This window comes from Monopterus albus, unplaced genomic scaffold, assembly GCF_001952655.1.
Source record: "Monopterus albus unplaced genomic scaffold, M_albus_1.0 scaffold27.1, whole genome shotgun sequence".
NCBI lineage: Eukaryota > Metazoa > Chordata > Actinopteri > Synbranchiformes > Synbranchidae > Monopterus > Monopterus albus.
Window position 1 is genome coordinate 161,026 of NW_018127907.1, and position 12,990 is coordinate 174,015.

Consider the following 12,990-nt stretch of genomic DNA (forward strand, 5'->3'; position numbering starts at 1 on the left):
AATGATTAACCAGATGGAACATTGTGGGTGTTTGGTAAGAATGTTAACACTCTGTAATAATTCTTTAGTATATTACTTGTGTGGTGTAGAAGATAAATATTTAAGAATGTAATTATGTAAGAATGTTAACACTCTGTTATAATTCTTTACTCATTACACTTTACTCATTCTTGTGTGGTGTAGAAGAGAATTATTTATTTGGAGATACTGCTTGCAAACCAATGATGGTAAGATGATGTCATGGGGTAGGACTGGATAAGTCTGACTTCTTCCTACTGCATTCAAGCATGTACTAGGTATAAGCAAATTGATATTGGATTAGCATTTGTGGGTATGTGTGAAATTATGTGTGTTGACATATTGACTGTCTTTACATGCTTGAAAGAATAAAATCAATCAATCAATTATATAACCAACACGTTTCAATTTTATTACATTGTTAAGCTGTAAATGTTGCAACAAATGAGCAGAACTTTAGCAAAACCGCCTGAAGCTACAATGAATACATGATGATACACAACAAAGCCCATGTAGAAACAATAGAAACAGTAAGAAATGTCCAGGAAAAATTGTACTTGAATAACAATTGACACTCACAAACAAGCAAATTTCAAAAGAGTCACCCAAAGTATTAATCAGTTAGTGCATCATTAGAGTATTTTGTGCCCTTTGTCCAGTTACTGTCTGAACTGTTTTTGGTGTGACTTTTTGACAGCACAGTATTCATGAATATGCATGTGAAATTTGAAAAGTGCTTTCATTTTGTCAACACCTAAAACAGATTTTGCTTTTATGGATGACAGAAGCTTTCAAAATGGTTTTCAAATGCCTTTAGGTGAGAGAGCTTTGCTTCTTATCGTGCACACCACAACCAATTATGAACTGTCAATCAGTGACTTTTTATAATCTCAGGTACACACAATATCATTCACAGTGAAAAAACTAGTCCAAATGTCAAACTGCTATATACAGACAAGCTGCGATGAAGTTTTGAGAGTTACTGCTCAAAATGAAATACTGTTTGTTGCCTGTATAAATTGTTGATGAAGTCCACATGCCAGACGATTGGCCATTCATGGGTGTCTGTGGTGGAATGCATGCAAAAACGTGTTTTAATCAGCTCCAGAAACATTTGGTTTGCATGATACAGAGCACAGGCAGTAAAAAAAGAAAACAATGAGTAGTTGTATCTTAATGACATTAGAGTGGAAGAATATGCTGCGTTACCTTCTGTTAACATCCATTTATAGACTCTGCAGATCACAATAGGCTTATATTCCTTTCACCTCATAAAACCTTCTCTAGCTAGTTTAGTTTTATCAGAAATAGTCAAAGGGCTGGGTGCTGGAGCTCCGGTGACCAGAGACTCATCTCTTTGGCTGCACTGTGGAAAGGAATGGTCTTGACCATGCCGGTGACGACCTTGGGCACATGAACGCTCACAATCTCCGAGATCATCTCTGGGAATTTGACATGTATCTGCATGGACCGAGCTTGGGTGAACAGATCGTAGGTGAACTGGTGCAACTGCCTCACAATCTGGGGTGAAGAGACAGAGGAAAAGGACAAAAAAGGACAAAAAATAAGAATTCAGAGGTTATTAATAACAAAGTTGATATACCAAAAGTGTATAATATTGTAAAAGAACAAGGCCTGCAGATAAATGAGGAAATAATGGTGCTGAAGCTTGTTATTTGACATGAGCTTTGCTAGGTGATTTAAAAGGATGACTCATTGTGACATGCTAAGCTCCACAGCCAGGGTAAAGCCAAAGGAGTCTGCACTGCAAAGTCTTGATCAAGTCTGGTCTTCTGCCTTAAGGGCCCTGCCAGAGAATCCCAGGCTGCCCTCCAGCTCATTAGGCATTAGAGGAAGATCTGAGATGTGAGTGGGACACAGGCAAAGCTGAGCCTTTAAGGGTAAATCCTCAGTGAAAGACATGAGGCTGCTTTTCTCTTTGTAGGAGGAAACTTTACAACAAGTTACACTTCGGGTCACGTTCCAATCACTGGTGACAGGAGTCTGCTTTCTTGAGTATCTTACTGCTGTCTCCAATTAGTTTTACTGTTAAAAAAAAATAAAAAAGAAAAAGAAAGACATTTGGGGGTGGCTGTGGCTCAGGAGGTAGACCGGTTGTCCCCCAACGAGAAGGTCAGCGGTTCAATTCCCTTTCTCTTCAGACACTGAACCCCAAGTTGCTTCTGATGACCAGAGCAGCGCTGCCATCAGTGTGTGCGTGTGTGTGAGTTGGCACCGCAGATGGCTGCTTCAGTTCTGGGCTGGAGACAAATTCTTTGTGTGTGTAACATGCTTGGCAAAAATAAATGATTCTCATTAAACACTGTAAAGGTATTAAGGTATAAAGTAGTTGATCTACATCACCTAGTGGTCACACACCTACCAAGAATCATTATTCAATAGCCCAGTTAACCTAATTTCAAAACGTTGTTTGTGTCAGCATATTGTTGGGAATAACACTGGCACTAAGCAGCATCCTATAGATAGGCACCACACAGTTTATTGTGAGTTCCTGCTAGTTTTGTTATAGTTTTGAATTTTTTTTCTGTATTTTGCTTTTTTGTGTATGTGGTGTAATGTTTTGGGGGTTTTACATTTAGCACTCCTATGACCTCTGCCAAAAACATAAAGCAATTGATAAAAATAGAAAAACACCATGTCAGTATATGCTCCACTGGATATTAATCATATAGAGCTAATCTACTATCCAGCACTGACTGTTGCACCAACACACAATAATATGTTATGTGTACATTATTTTAGTAGCAGACAGTTTATTAATTCAAATAGTAACACTTATTGTTGAATTTGCCCTCAGTTCTATTGCAGCAAATAAAATGTAGTTCTCATTGTCTGCAGGTGAAACAAGTATGAAAACTGTAGAAGCTGTTGTTTTCCTTCTGACCTGCTGCTTTTCTTTTGTTCTGGTAATATACTATAGCTGGCAAAGATTGGACCGATGTGCTGTTTGCAGCTTCTGGATGATACTGGCTGAACTTGGTTGTCTGCTGGTTTACATCAATGACAGTATGTGCCCGCTGTATAATTTCTTATGGAGCATGCCAGTAGTTTTTGATGGAGCAATGCTACCAGCAGAATGACTCTGTCATTTTCCTGGAAATAAAAGCTAAAACAGGAGTCATATGTGTTTAACCTTAGTGTTTAACCTAATGTGTTTAACCTGATAAAAATGATGTCTAGATGATGTTGCAATATGTAGCTGTAGCTGATTAACTTAGACTGTGACCTAGCCTACTACTGTAACACAAATATTGTGTTTATGTAACAGGGTGGTGGACTTTGATCTACTCCATTTCCTGCTCAACTACTCCTGTGATACTAACGCCCATGACAACTTGACAACATGACAACAAGAGCCATAGTACAGGGTGTTTTCATATGTAAAATGGAGCTGTGGATATTACCGCCTGTAGGTAGTCCAGCAGTTGTGTGAGTTGAAACAGTCTCTCTTTATCGGTGGCCTCTCCATGGAGGCTGGCTAAGCGGTCCAGCTCGTTGATGTAGGAGGCTCGCAGTTTATCAAAACAACGCTGGCTCTTCAGGCCCTCCAGTGGTACTGTGACCACAGAGCCAAAACACAACAATAATTCTCAGAGGCTTTATCCATTCCATCAATTTTCTGAAATATGGCTGCAGTTGACATTTAAGATATTATTTGAGACATGGTCTCTGCTGACTCACTGATGCTGAAGAGAATCAGGGCCTTCATGCAGAGGAACTCCTCTTGGGTGACCTTCAGCATGCACAACCTTTGGGCAAGCAGCCTCATCCTCATGCAGTGTTCATACATAGTGGACACTTGCATCCGATGGCTGCGAGGATTATAAAAAGCATGAGAGGTGAAGAAGGAGCATAAGGTGTGACAAAGGGAGAGGTGAGAAGCCAAGAGAGGGTCAGGAAGAGAGAAATATATATGGGAGGAAGCCAGTTAATTGTAAGAAAAAGAGGAAAAGCAGCAGAGGTGAGAAAAATGAGTGAAACGGATAATGGAAAAAAGAGAATGAGAGAGACAGAGAAAAATGAGGGTCAGCAACAAGGGCAGGCATATCCATTTTCCATGTAGGATGGAAGCAATCCAGTCTAGTGACACAAGTTTAATGCAGACAAAAACTATGTTTTGCTAATGTTGCGCTAAACACCAGCCAAGTAAAAGCTGCTCTGAGGGCATGTGGCTGGCTTTAGCATTCTAAGCAACACCCTCCTTCAATGCTGAAGACGATTTCAAGATAAGAGGTGGTGGAAAAAAGAAACATCTCAGTGAGGTAGCAGATCTCGGGGACTGAGGGTTAGTTTTGTAAAGATGAAATGCAGCCATGTACTTATCAGATGGACAGAACGGTATGGGCTAAGAATAAAGAAGACAATGTTCACTGTGCAATTTTTCAAACTATGCGATAAACCTATATGTATCATGTATGTCAAATTATATCTGATGCTTGTATTCCAGTGTGCCATTCTTTCCAGCTGTGATGACAGATGCAACCTCGTGATATTTTAACAAACCATATGTCACATGGATTATTACAGCTGTTAAGTCCCACACAAACTTTCTTTGTATGACAAAAAGAATACACCAGGTTTGGCAAAGTTATACTAACTTTGTCTCATTAAATGTTCTCTCCCTTACATTTGGGTGAACTGAATATTATTCATGACTTACTCATTGAAGACCAGGTCTGGAGCAAAGTAGAGCATGGAGCTGTTAGTAAATGTGTAGGACCTCCAGCCCAAAGCGAACACCATCAGCCCCATCCATGACAACTGAATCAGTGACATCTGATCATCCACATGCAGGTCACGGAAACCTGTTAACAGCACTCTATTTTATCAAACACCTGCACAAGTTCAAGCGATTAAATATGATGAAATAACACTACACAAGTAAATGTGAAGGTTTCAAACTAATAACAACAGAGATTGCACAGTATAGGTATTGTTGGCCATTTCCAGTGTAAATTCTTGGCTTAAATGTGAGCATATCCCCCTCTAGTGGTTAGTATTTGCACAGACTGGTTTGCATGGCCTAGTACTGGCTGTTCCAACATGGAAAGTGAACTGGCACAAAACTCTGTCAAGGACTGTTAGATCTCAAGGCGCTGCCCGAAGCTGACTGGTATTAAAGTTACACAAAAAATGTCCCTTAGTGCTTACTCTGCCTGTGTCATTCTTTTGTTGTTTTTTGCTTAATGTTGATAAGTCTGAACTTGCAGTGTTTTCCTTGGCATGAACGAATAGTTCGTCTGGCAATGCACACAACTTGAAACAACTACGACAGCAATTTAGTGTGCACAGTCTTGGCAGAAACACCTATCATGGACAAGTTAGCAGTGCAGTATGTTATCTTGACCTGGCTTGTCTTACCTGGTATTGCCTTGGCCCAGCGCACCATGGCTACTAGCTGTCTTTCCCCCAGCTCATTGAGGCTGCTGAGCAAGGCCACAGGGCTGTCTGGTTGGGCAGGGTCATGTCCGGCATTGACTACAGCTGGCTCAATGGACTGCAAGATGCTGAGCAGGGATAAACAGGAGCGCAGGGTTGGGGACATGCTAAGAGCCGGGAACGCTGCTAAAAATACACAGATCAGAAAAATTACACAAAAAACTAAATAATGTTGATTTTTTTTTTTCATGGGAACATGTGGTTAATATTGCATTAGCACGATAGTTGAGCTTGACATAATAATCCTTAACACCTTTTGCCCTGACAGCTGTACTTCCAGGCTTCAACATGAAATCTGTCTTCCAAGCCATCTCTCCTATTTCTCCAGGCTCCCTGGCAGCTGGAGGTTCCTCCTCCTCTCTGGTTCTCGCCTGTCCGGCTGCCTTCAGCCTGCGGCCTAGGCCTACCGCAGAAAATACAGGGAAGCAGACGACAAAAAAGGAAAAAAGGAGATAAGAACCTTTTATTTTAAGTAATCTTGTTTAATTATTAGACAGTATCTGGAAAATGTATTTAAAATATAATGCATGTTTAATGTAATTAGTAAAAATGAGACTATACTTAAATTTACTAAAGTGACTATCAGCCCATGGAGCTGTTCCTTATCATAGCATGCGGAAAGGTCTCTGATTACTGGCCACTGTGCATCAAAATTATATTTAAGCCTTTTGTGAAATGCATTTGTTCCACTATAATAAAGCTGGAACATTTGACTCATAAGCTGTGATCCAGTGCAGGTAACATATCTGACCACACTTATCCCATGTTCCAAATCACATCACACACACTTTCCTTTCTCTGTCTCATATTATGTTCTCATCTTTAATTCCTCACCCTTTAGGCTCATTCCCAACATGTAGCACCTCTTTAAGCGACACGAGGCACAGTTTTTACGCCTGAGTTTGTCGATGGTGCAGTCGTTCCGGCCGGCACACAGGTGGTTCTGCTTACCTGCAGGCACACAAAAATCCTGGGGGGTGAGGGGAGTGAGTTCAACAATGTCTAAGCTTTCACTCTTAGCAATGATATGTGGGTGTTAACTTGATAACAAATAACTCGCCTCCATAGGGTCAGATCACGGTGACCTGCCTGAATGAACAAGTAAGTGGGTGTAAGAAATTAAATCAGTGGGTGCATAAGTGTGTGTGTGTGTGTGTGTGTGCACTTGGATGTGTTTGAGTGTGTCAGACCCACCCGCAGCAGCCCGCTTGAAGAATACTTTGCAGCTGCCACAGGTGACTGCACCATAATGGCAACCTGATGCGTCATCACCACACACCTGACAGACTCTTCGCTCTGAGAGGTACACACCTGGAAACATTTCGTCATGCCTGGACACACACACACACACACTCAGTTAATCTGAAGCCCAGAGAGAAATCTAAGACCCCATGTACACCCAGTGGATGTAAAAAATACTTTTTAAAAGGACTCATATGAATCCAGTTCCAAACTTCCAGTTCCAGTTCCAAACTTCCAGTTCCAGTTCCAAATTTAAAAAGTTTCCACTTAAAAAGTTTGTGAGTTTTAAAAAGTTTTTTTTTTAAATTTCACTCACTACAGCAAAAAAAAAAACTACTTCATGTGTAACAAACAGTATAATGTTAATGAATCTAACCAATGTTGATAACACAGTCGGTCATTTGATCTGTGATTTTATACTATTTACATTACAGACACTAATAAGTACTAAAGTTGTGGACATTCTGCTGAGCTAAACTGTTGAAGTTTAGTTTGTCTCTGCTCTGTGATAATCATTAGCCCTGTCCTCACTAACTCCTTGTGCTGTGTTTGCTCCTCACTGGGGGCTGTGATGCAGCTGCAGAAGCTGTGGATGTTCAAGTATAAACAACTGTGAAAATATTAGTTCTACTTCATCATTCTGTAAATAGCAATGGAACAAATTGCTGATATCTTGCTGTACTGTGAACCCAGAGTTACCTGAAGGTACCCTGGTTATTGCTCTTTTGCTGCAGGTCACAGATGCTGTTGCTCTGGCAGCCTCTGTGTTATCAGAGAGGTGAAAGAGTATAAACTAAAGAGAAAATGTGAACTGGTTCAATAAGGGGTTGGCTTGGCCATGAAGCTTCACAAACTTGGATGTTTCACCAACTTGTAACTGGTGTTGTGTCACAATCTGTTCCCCCACCTCAACAGGAGGAACAGAGTTCAGCACATAGATCCAAAACAGAACCGGCTATCAGAACACGTACCTAGAGGGTTGGGCTACCACCTCTTTTGTTTGAGGCACTAATATCCTAAATCCAATTAGGCCTCTACTACGATATTTCCTTATCTGACAAAAGGTGAAGTCAGTTCACAGGCAAATTAGTAATAAAAAAATAAATAAACTGGCATCAGTATATCCAAACAGAAAATGTTTTTTCATGCTAAGTACAGGATGAGCAACAGGTGCTGCAGGCTATCTCTGGCTTATAGTGACGATGATAATAATTGTGTAGACATTTGCAGTACAAATGAGGACAAATCTGGAAAGTTAGGAACTGGTTGACCTTTGATTCAGTCTAGCTGGATGCTAAAACACAACTTGGCCAAAGCTAAGTGAAGCACATGGGGCTGTTAGAGCACAGATGATTTAAGCTGACACGCAGCTGCCTTTGCAGCTGAACAGAACATGATTCTACAGTGCCATGGCAACAGCACATAATAATACTAATAATCATGTTTACTGCACTATATTTATTTGTGCTCCTGTGTAGCCCTTTACAGAATTATCGGTAAATTAAATTTAAAATCCAGGAAGCTTTAAAGGATAATGATTGTAATAACACATTCAATTCATAACACTCCTTTACTGTAAAAGAAGAGACAGTGATAAATCTTGGCTGACAGACCATCAAGTCAGGCAGGATTTTTTTCTTTTGTTTTTGATTCAAGAGATAGCAAATGAATGGTAGGAAAGAATGTGAGTGTTTCTTTGCAAGATTATCATCCACATTTGATGCCAATAAAAGCAAGTCAGAACAAATAATTGTCAAAATGTTTACCTGAAAGTGCGGTCTGTGCAGTTCATCCAGACTGCACGTTCGGTCTTGATAGCAGAGGTGGCCTGTTCCTGAGGAACTGCACTGTGGTACCTTTCCATTTGTCCATACCCTTGTGTCATTGCGGCTCGCATGCCACCTTCACCACCTTGCTCACCCTTGTTGTACCAAGCACAGTGGCATTCCCGTCGGGATCCTAGAGAAGCTTGCCCACAGTTACAGTAATTACACGACAAATTATGTCCACCTGATCCCTCTTTCTCTGTCTCGGATCGGACACCGTATGCGCGCTCATTTGCGCACCACATGCCCGGGGTATCTCTGTATAGGCGTGAACTGGCAGAATATGATTTCAAAGGTAAGAGCTCATCCACCTGAGGAGAAGGTGTGTACAGCTCTGCCGCCGGATTGATAAACCAGTTTGATTCCTGGCATAAAAATCTGGACATCACTGGACCGCGCGTCAAGGTTTGCGCCCCGTCCAGGTCGCCCGATGTGAGCAAATCCATGCAGCTCACCTGTTGTGTGCCATGACACACTTGTCCAAAATCGTCTTTTCTTAGGCTAGTGTCATCCAGTGGAAGCACGTCGCCTTCTAAATTCATATTTCCAGCCGCTTCCAACTCTGGCGCTCCACGGGAACTGTTCCCTACAGTGGGATCGCAGTCTGCAAAGGCACGGACGGAACACAGATTTGTGCTACTGAGCGGAGAAGACACCGTGTCCAACCCCAGGGACACTGACACTGCCTTACTGAGCTCAGCAGTAAACGGACAAGCATATATGTCCGCAGTATCCAAACGATCCCTCTCATTCATTATTAAAGAGTTGGATACTTCTATATTGGACAGACTCGAGCGAAAGCTAATTTTCAGCACGAGTTAAATCAGTAGCTACGCCGGCTGCGAGAGGAACCTATTAAAACAAAAGCCTACTCGATGAGACTGCTCATATGTCTCAGCGGAGAGGAAATTCATATCAGTCGTCGACGTAGGCTGGTAAAAGGGAGTGACGATCTGATCCGCGAGTGAAGAGCAGGGGCGAACTTTTACAAAGTATATCCGCTGCCAATACCGGAACTTCACGTTATTTACGTGTAACTAAAATTCACTTCATGCGTAATTATTACACTCACACACTGAACATGCATCTCTAATAGAATTTCAGCAACGCGCAACGCGACAAGGTGCTGCCATAAAACCAATGCGAAGTCCGTTCGCTATATATTTATTTAGTTTAATTCATTGATCGACAACTTTTTTCATTGTTATAAGCTTGTTTGTAGTCGACACACACACATAATTCACAAACAAAATGATAAATGTCTCCAGAGGAGCCACAAACCATCCTACGGGTGATGGATGAGCAGTCAGCAACAAGAAGGATGTAGAAAAGCCCGTGTTTAGCTGTGTAGACAGCTAAATAAGCACAATTCGATTCATTTAGGGATATTTCTTTATGTGTGTTAGAAATAAAACAAACAAAAAAAGGGTTTGTGGCTGAGTTATCTGACTGGTAGAGGTGTTGAAGTGGAAGACTTGTCGATTACATAAACGATATTAGTGCCAGTTTATTTATTTTCTGTATATTTATATTGGATAAACAAACGCCCATTTGAAAGTGGTAATTGGCTTTTATCTTTAATGCAGCTCGTCTGTTTTTCTGCTGCACAGTTTGCTTCATTAGGCACCTTGATGCTTAACCATTCAAATGGGAACTGACACACACACACACATTTTGTTTGTATTTTATTTCTGCAAAAAGACCGGAGAATTTAACTTCTGGGTGCCTTAAATGCTGTTGACTTCTTTAGTTTATATTACAGTAATAAAGGTTTCATCAGTTTATGATCAGTTAAACCTGTTCATAAATGAGAGTAGTGACAAGGTGCTTGTGTAATATGTTTGAAAAACTGAACTAGACCAGTTATGTATAATGTGTCCATTTGAAATTAAAAATATATTTCCAAGGATAGTTGTCAATTTCTGTGTACCTTATCCTCTAATGAAAAGGCATCAGAAATATCAACATTACAGCCATCTAAGCACAGTATCACTATCATTTGCTGTGGCATTCAATCTGTTTTTTCAGGTTCATTTATGTATTAGTCTTCACCTACAGTTCCCACATTTCTGTGTGTCCAAATCATCACCTATCCTTGTCTTCGGTCTGAGTAGGCCTGGTGCAGATGGTCTCACATAGACTCAAATTCATCAATGCGCTGTTTGGTGTTGCCCTGACGAATCTGACGTAGGGTCTTGTATTTGTCACGGCCTGCCTTCACATTCTCAGCGTGGATCAGGTCATTGGGGGTCTTTTTGCTCTCGTCTACAGCTCCAGCTAGCTCGGTGCTCAGGAACTAAAGGAGAACACAAGAACACAATGAACAATAACCTATTACCTGGAACTCTTTAGGAGACTATTCAGCAGCCTTACACCTCAACCCTGTACTTCCCTCAATCCCCACTCTATTGTCCACAGTTATTAAGCCCATTTTTGTGTTGAGTCCTCTGTGCAACATTGTATCTTGTTTTGGCTGCGAGACAGAGAGCATTTTTATTTCATTTGTAATAAGCCTCAGTCTGGACGAGAGTGGTGGCTTGAATGAAACCAACAGAATGTTAATATACCTACAACAATGTTTAAATATGTAGAGTGCACTTAGTGAAATCCAATTTTTGGTGTCAATTAAGATGCCAGTTTTTCAGTATTGTCAAAACCTCTAAATAATTATGTCCACAGCAAATATGCTAAAACACTTTAAAAAAATCTTCACCACTGTCACTCAAGCCTACACCCTATACCTTGTATTAAAGCAGTTACTTTAAACTGGCTATTAAAACACGATTCTCAAGAACTGATTACTGAACAACAAAGGTCAACCTCATGGTGATGCCAGAGAAAACATCACTGTATCACCAAAGTTTTTAGAATTTATCGCTTAGGGATCAAGAATATTTGAATTAACTCTCATGGCAATCCAGCCATTACAGAGGTTAAGCTATTTCAGTGTGGACCACAGTGGTGGACCTACAAACTGCCATGGGTAGAAGTATACTGACTTTTTATTTTGCAAGAGAAAATGAGTGTTCATTTTAATATAGCCAGGTCTTGTTGGAGCTACTGCCTAGAGGCCACTGGAGTAACTGCCAATAGGCACAACTATATAAACCTCAGCAATCAGCTGGGGTGGTTCCTAATTCGCAGAATGCATTATTTTCTAAACCTCTAAATTCATATACTGAAGATCATTGGTGACTGATCTGTCTGCACTGATAAAGTTGCAGAGCTGCTCCAGGATTGTTCTATCTGAGCATGACCTCTGACCTAAGAAAGAAGCAAATCTGTAAAATAAGACATTTCACTATTTTCACTTAATTTTTACCTTAAGGTTTTTCTGCAGTCTCTGGTTTTTCTGGGTCTCTGTTACTCTTTCTTCCTCACTGCGATCTCGGACCGTGCCTGGTGACATCAGCTCAGCGCTGGCCTCTGCGCTGCTCTCGTCTGTCTCATCGTGTTCGTGCATACTAGGGTGGACCGAATCCTGGATGTGGACGCCCATGAGCTTAGTCTTCAGCTCCTCTTTGGTTCGTTCTAAATCGGCTTCTACCATCATCGCCTGTCAACGCACATGATGTGCAGTGAAGCGGTGCAATTGGATTTTAAAGTGCAAGTAGCCTATTGGCTTTCATTTAAAATATGATAAACACAATTTGAGACATATATGACTTGTATTCCTTCAATGAGATGTTGGTACTGTTTTTGAAAATAAAAGCTAAGTAGATGTCTTGTGCTTCTTTCTCTTTTTTTTAGTGCTATGAGGTATCCAATCCAAAATTTAAGCAAACCTTCAGCACAAGTATAGCACTGCTCATTTCCAAATATTTGAATACACTTTAGGTAAACCTTTTGCATTTAATTAGCATGGTCAAAGTCAAAGTCAAGTCAAAGTCAAAGTCAAAGTAAGGAAGTAGAGCAAGGAAACATGCTTCCCTGCACAATGAAATTCTTACTTTGCTGTCTACAATGAATGTCAAACAATATAAAGTCTAATATATTAGATAAATAGTAGTAAATACAATATCAAAACACTTTAAAAAACAGCAAGTGAAAAGAAATAATAAAAATATAATAATGAGAATATATGCTACATCAAAAACAGCATGGGTTTCAATGGTTTGTTTCACAGGGCTGATGTTTGCTACATGTAGAAATGCAGCACACTTTGAAAGTCTAGTGATATACTCGTCTTGACTCCTTGCTTCTATTTTACCAGGGTATAACATTTAGTAGTGTCAGACATGCTTCTTTTCTCATGTTTGATTCATCTATGTCTCTCTTGTGGTCCTTTGATTAATTCTCACCCTTTTCTGCCATGTCTTTGCCTCCTCGTCCTTTTTCTTCTTAGCGTCTTCCAGCTGGTAGATCTTAGAGGTAAGCTCTGCCAGCTCAGTAGCCTGTACCCACACACACACACACACACACACACACACACACACACACACCC

At 40.6% G+C, this 12,990-nt stretch overlaps 2 protein-coding genes across 6 annotated transcripts in view; both read right to left on the minus strand.

Moving 5' to 3' along the window:
• Window positions 1-419: 419 nt before the first annotated feature.
• LOC109957484 (progesterone receptor-like) lies at window positions 420-9,525 on the minus strand. 2 transcript variants are annotated; one of them, XM_020595379.1, is made up of 9 exons: window positions 8,487-9,523; window positions 6,673-6,809; window positions 6,313-6,429; window positions 5,732-5,881; window positions 5,401-5,604; window positions 4,700-4,844; window positions 3,721-3,851; window positions 3,444-3,595; window positions 420-1,539 (listed from the first exon to the last, which is right to left on the minus strand). In XM_020595379.1, the coding sequence occupies exons 1-9, from the start codon at window positions 9,299-9,301 to the stop codon at window positions 1,330-1,332; spliced, it is 2,061 nt and encodes a 686-aa protein (XP_020451035.1). In that variant the 5' UTR covers window positions 9,302-9,523; the 3' UTR covers window positions 420-1,329. The 2 variants fall into 2 exon arrangements, with proteins under 2 accessions (XP_020451035.1, XP_020451036.1); XM_020595380.1 differs by lacking the exons at window positions 3,444-3,595; window positions 3,721-3,851; window positions 4,700-4,844 and having other exon boundaries at window positions 8,487-9,525.
• Window positions 9,526-9,700: 175 nt separating this feature from the next.
• LOC109957485 (moesin-like) overlaps window positions 9,701-12,990 on the minus strand; it is a 14,107-nt gene continuing 10,817 nt past the window's right edge. For all 4 annotated transcript variants that reach the window (XM_020595385.1, XM_020595384.1, XM_020595381.1 and 1 more), the window contains 3 exons: window positions 12,848-12,940; window positions 11,869-12,102; window positions 9,701-10,842 (listed from right to left, as the gene is read on the minus strand). In XM_020595385.1, the coding sequence (XP_020451041.1) occupies window positions 10,678-10,842; window positions 11,869-12,102; window positions 12,848-12,940 (492 nt within the window). In that variant the 3' untranslated portion in view covers window positions 9,701-10,677. The remainder of the gene's footprint in view (window positions 10,843-11,868; window positions 12,103-12,847; window positions 12,941-12,990) is intronic.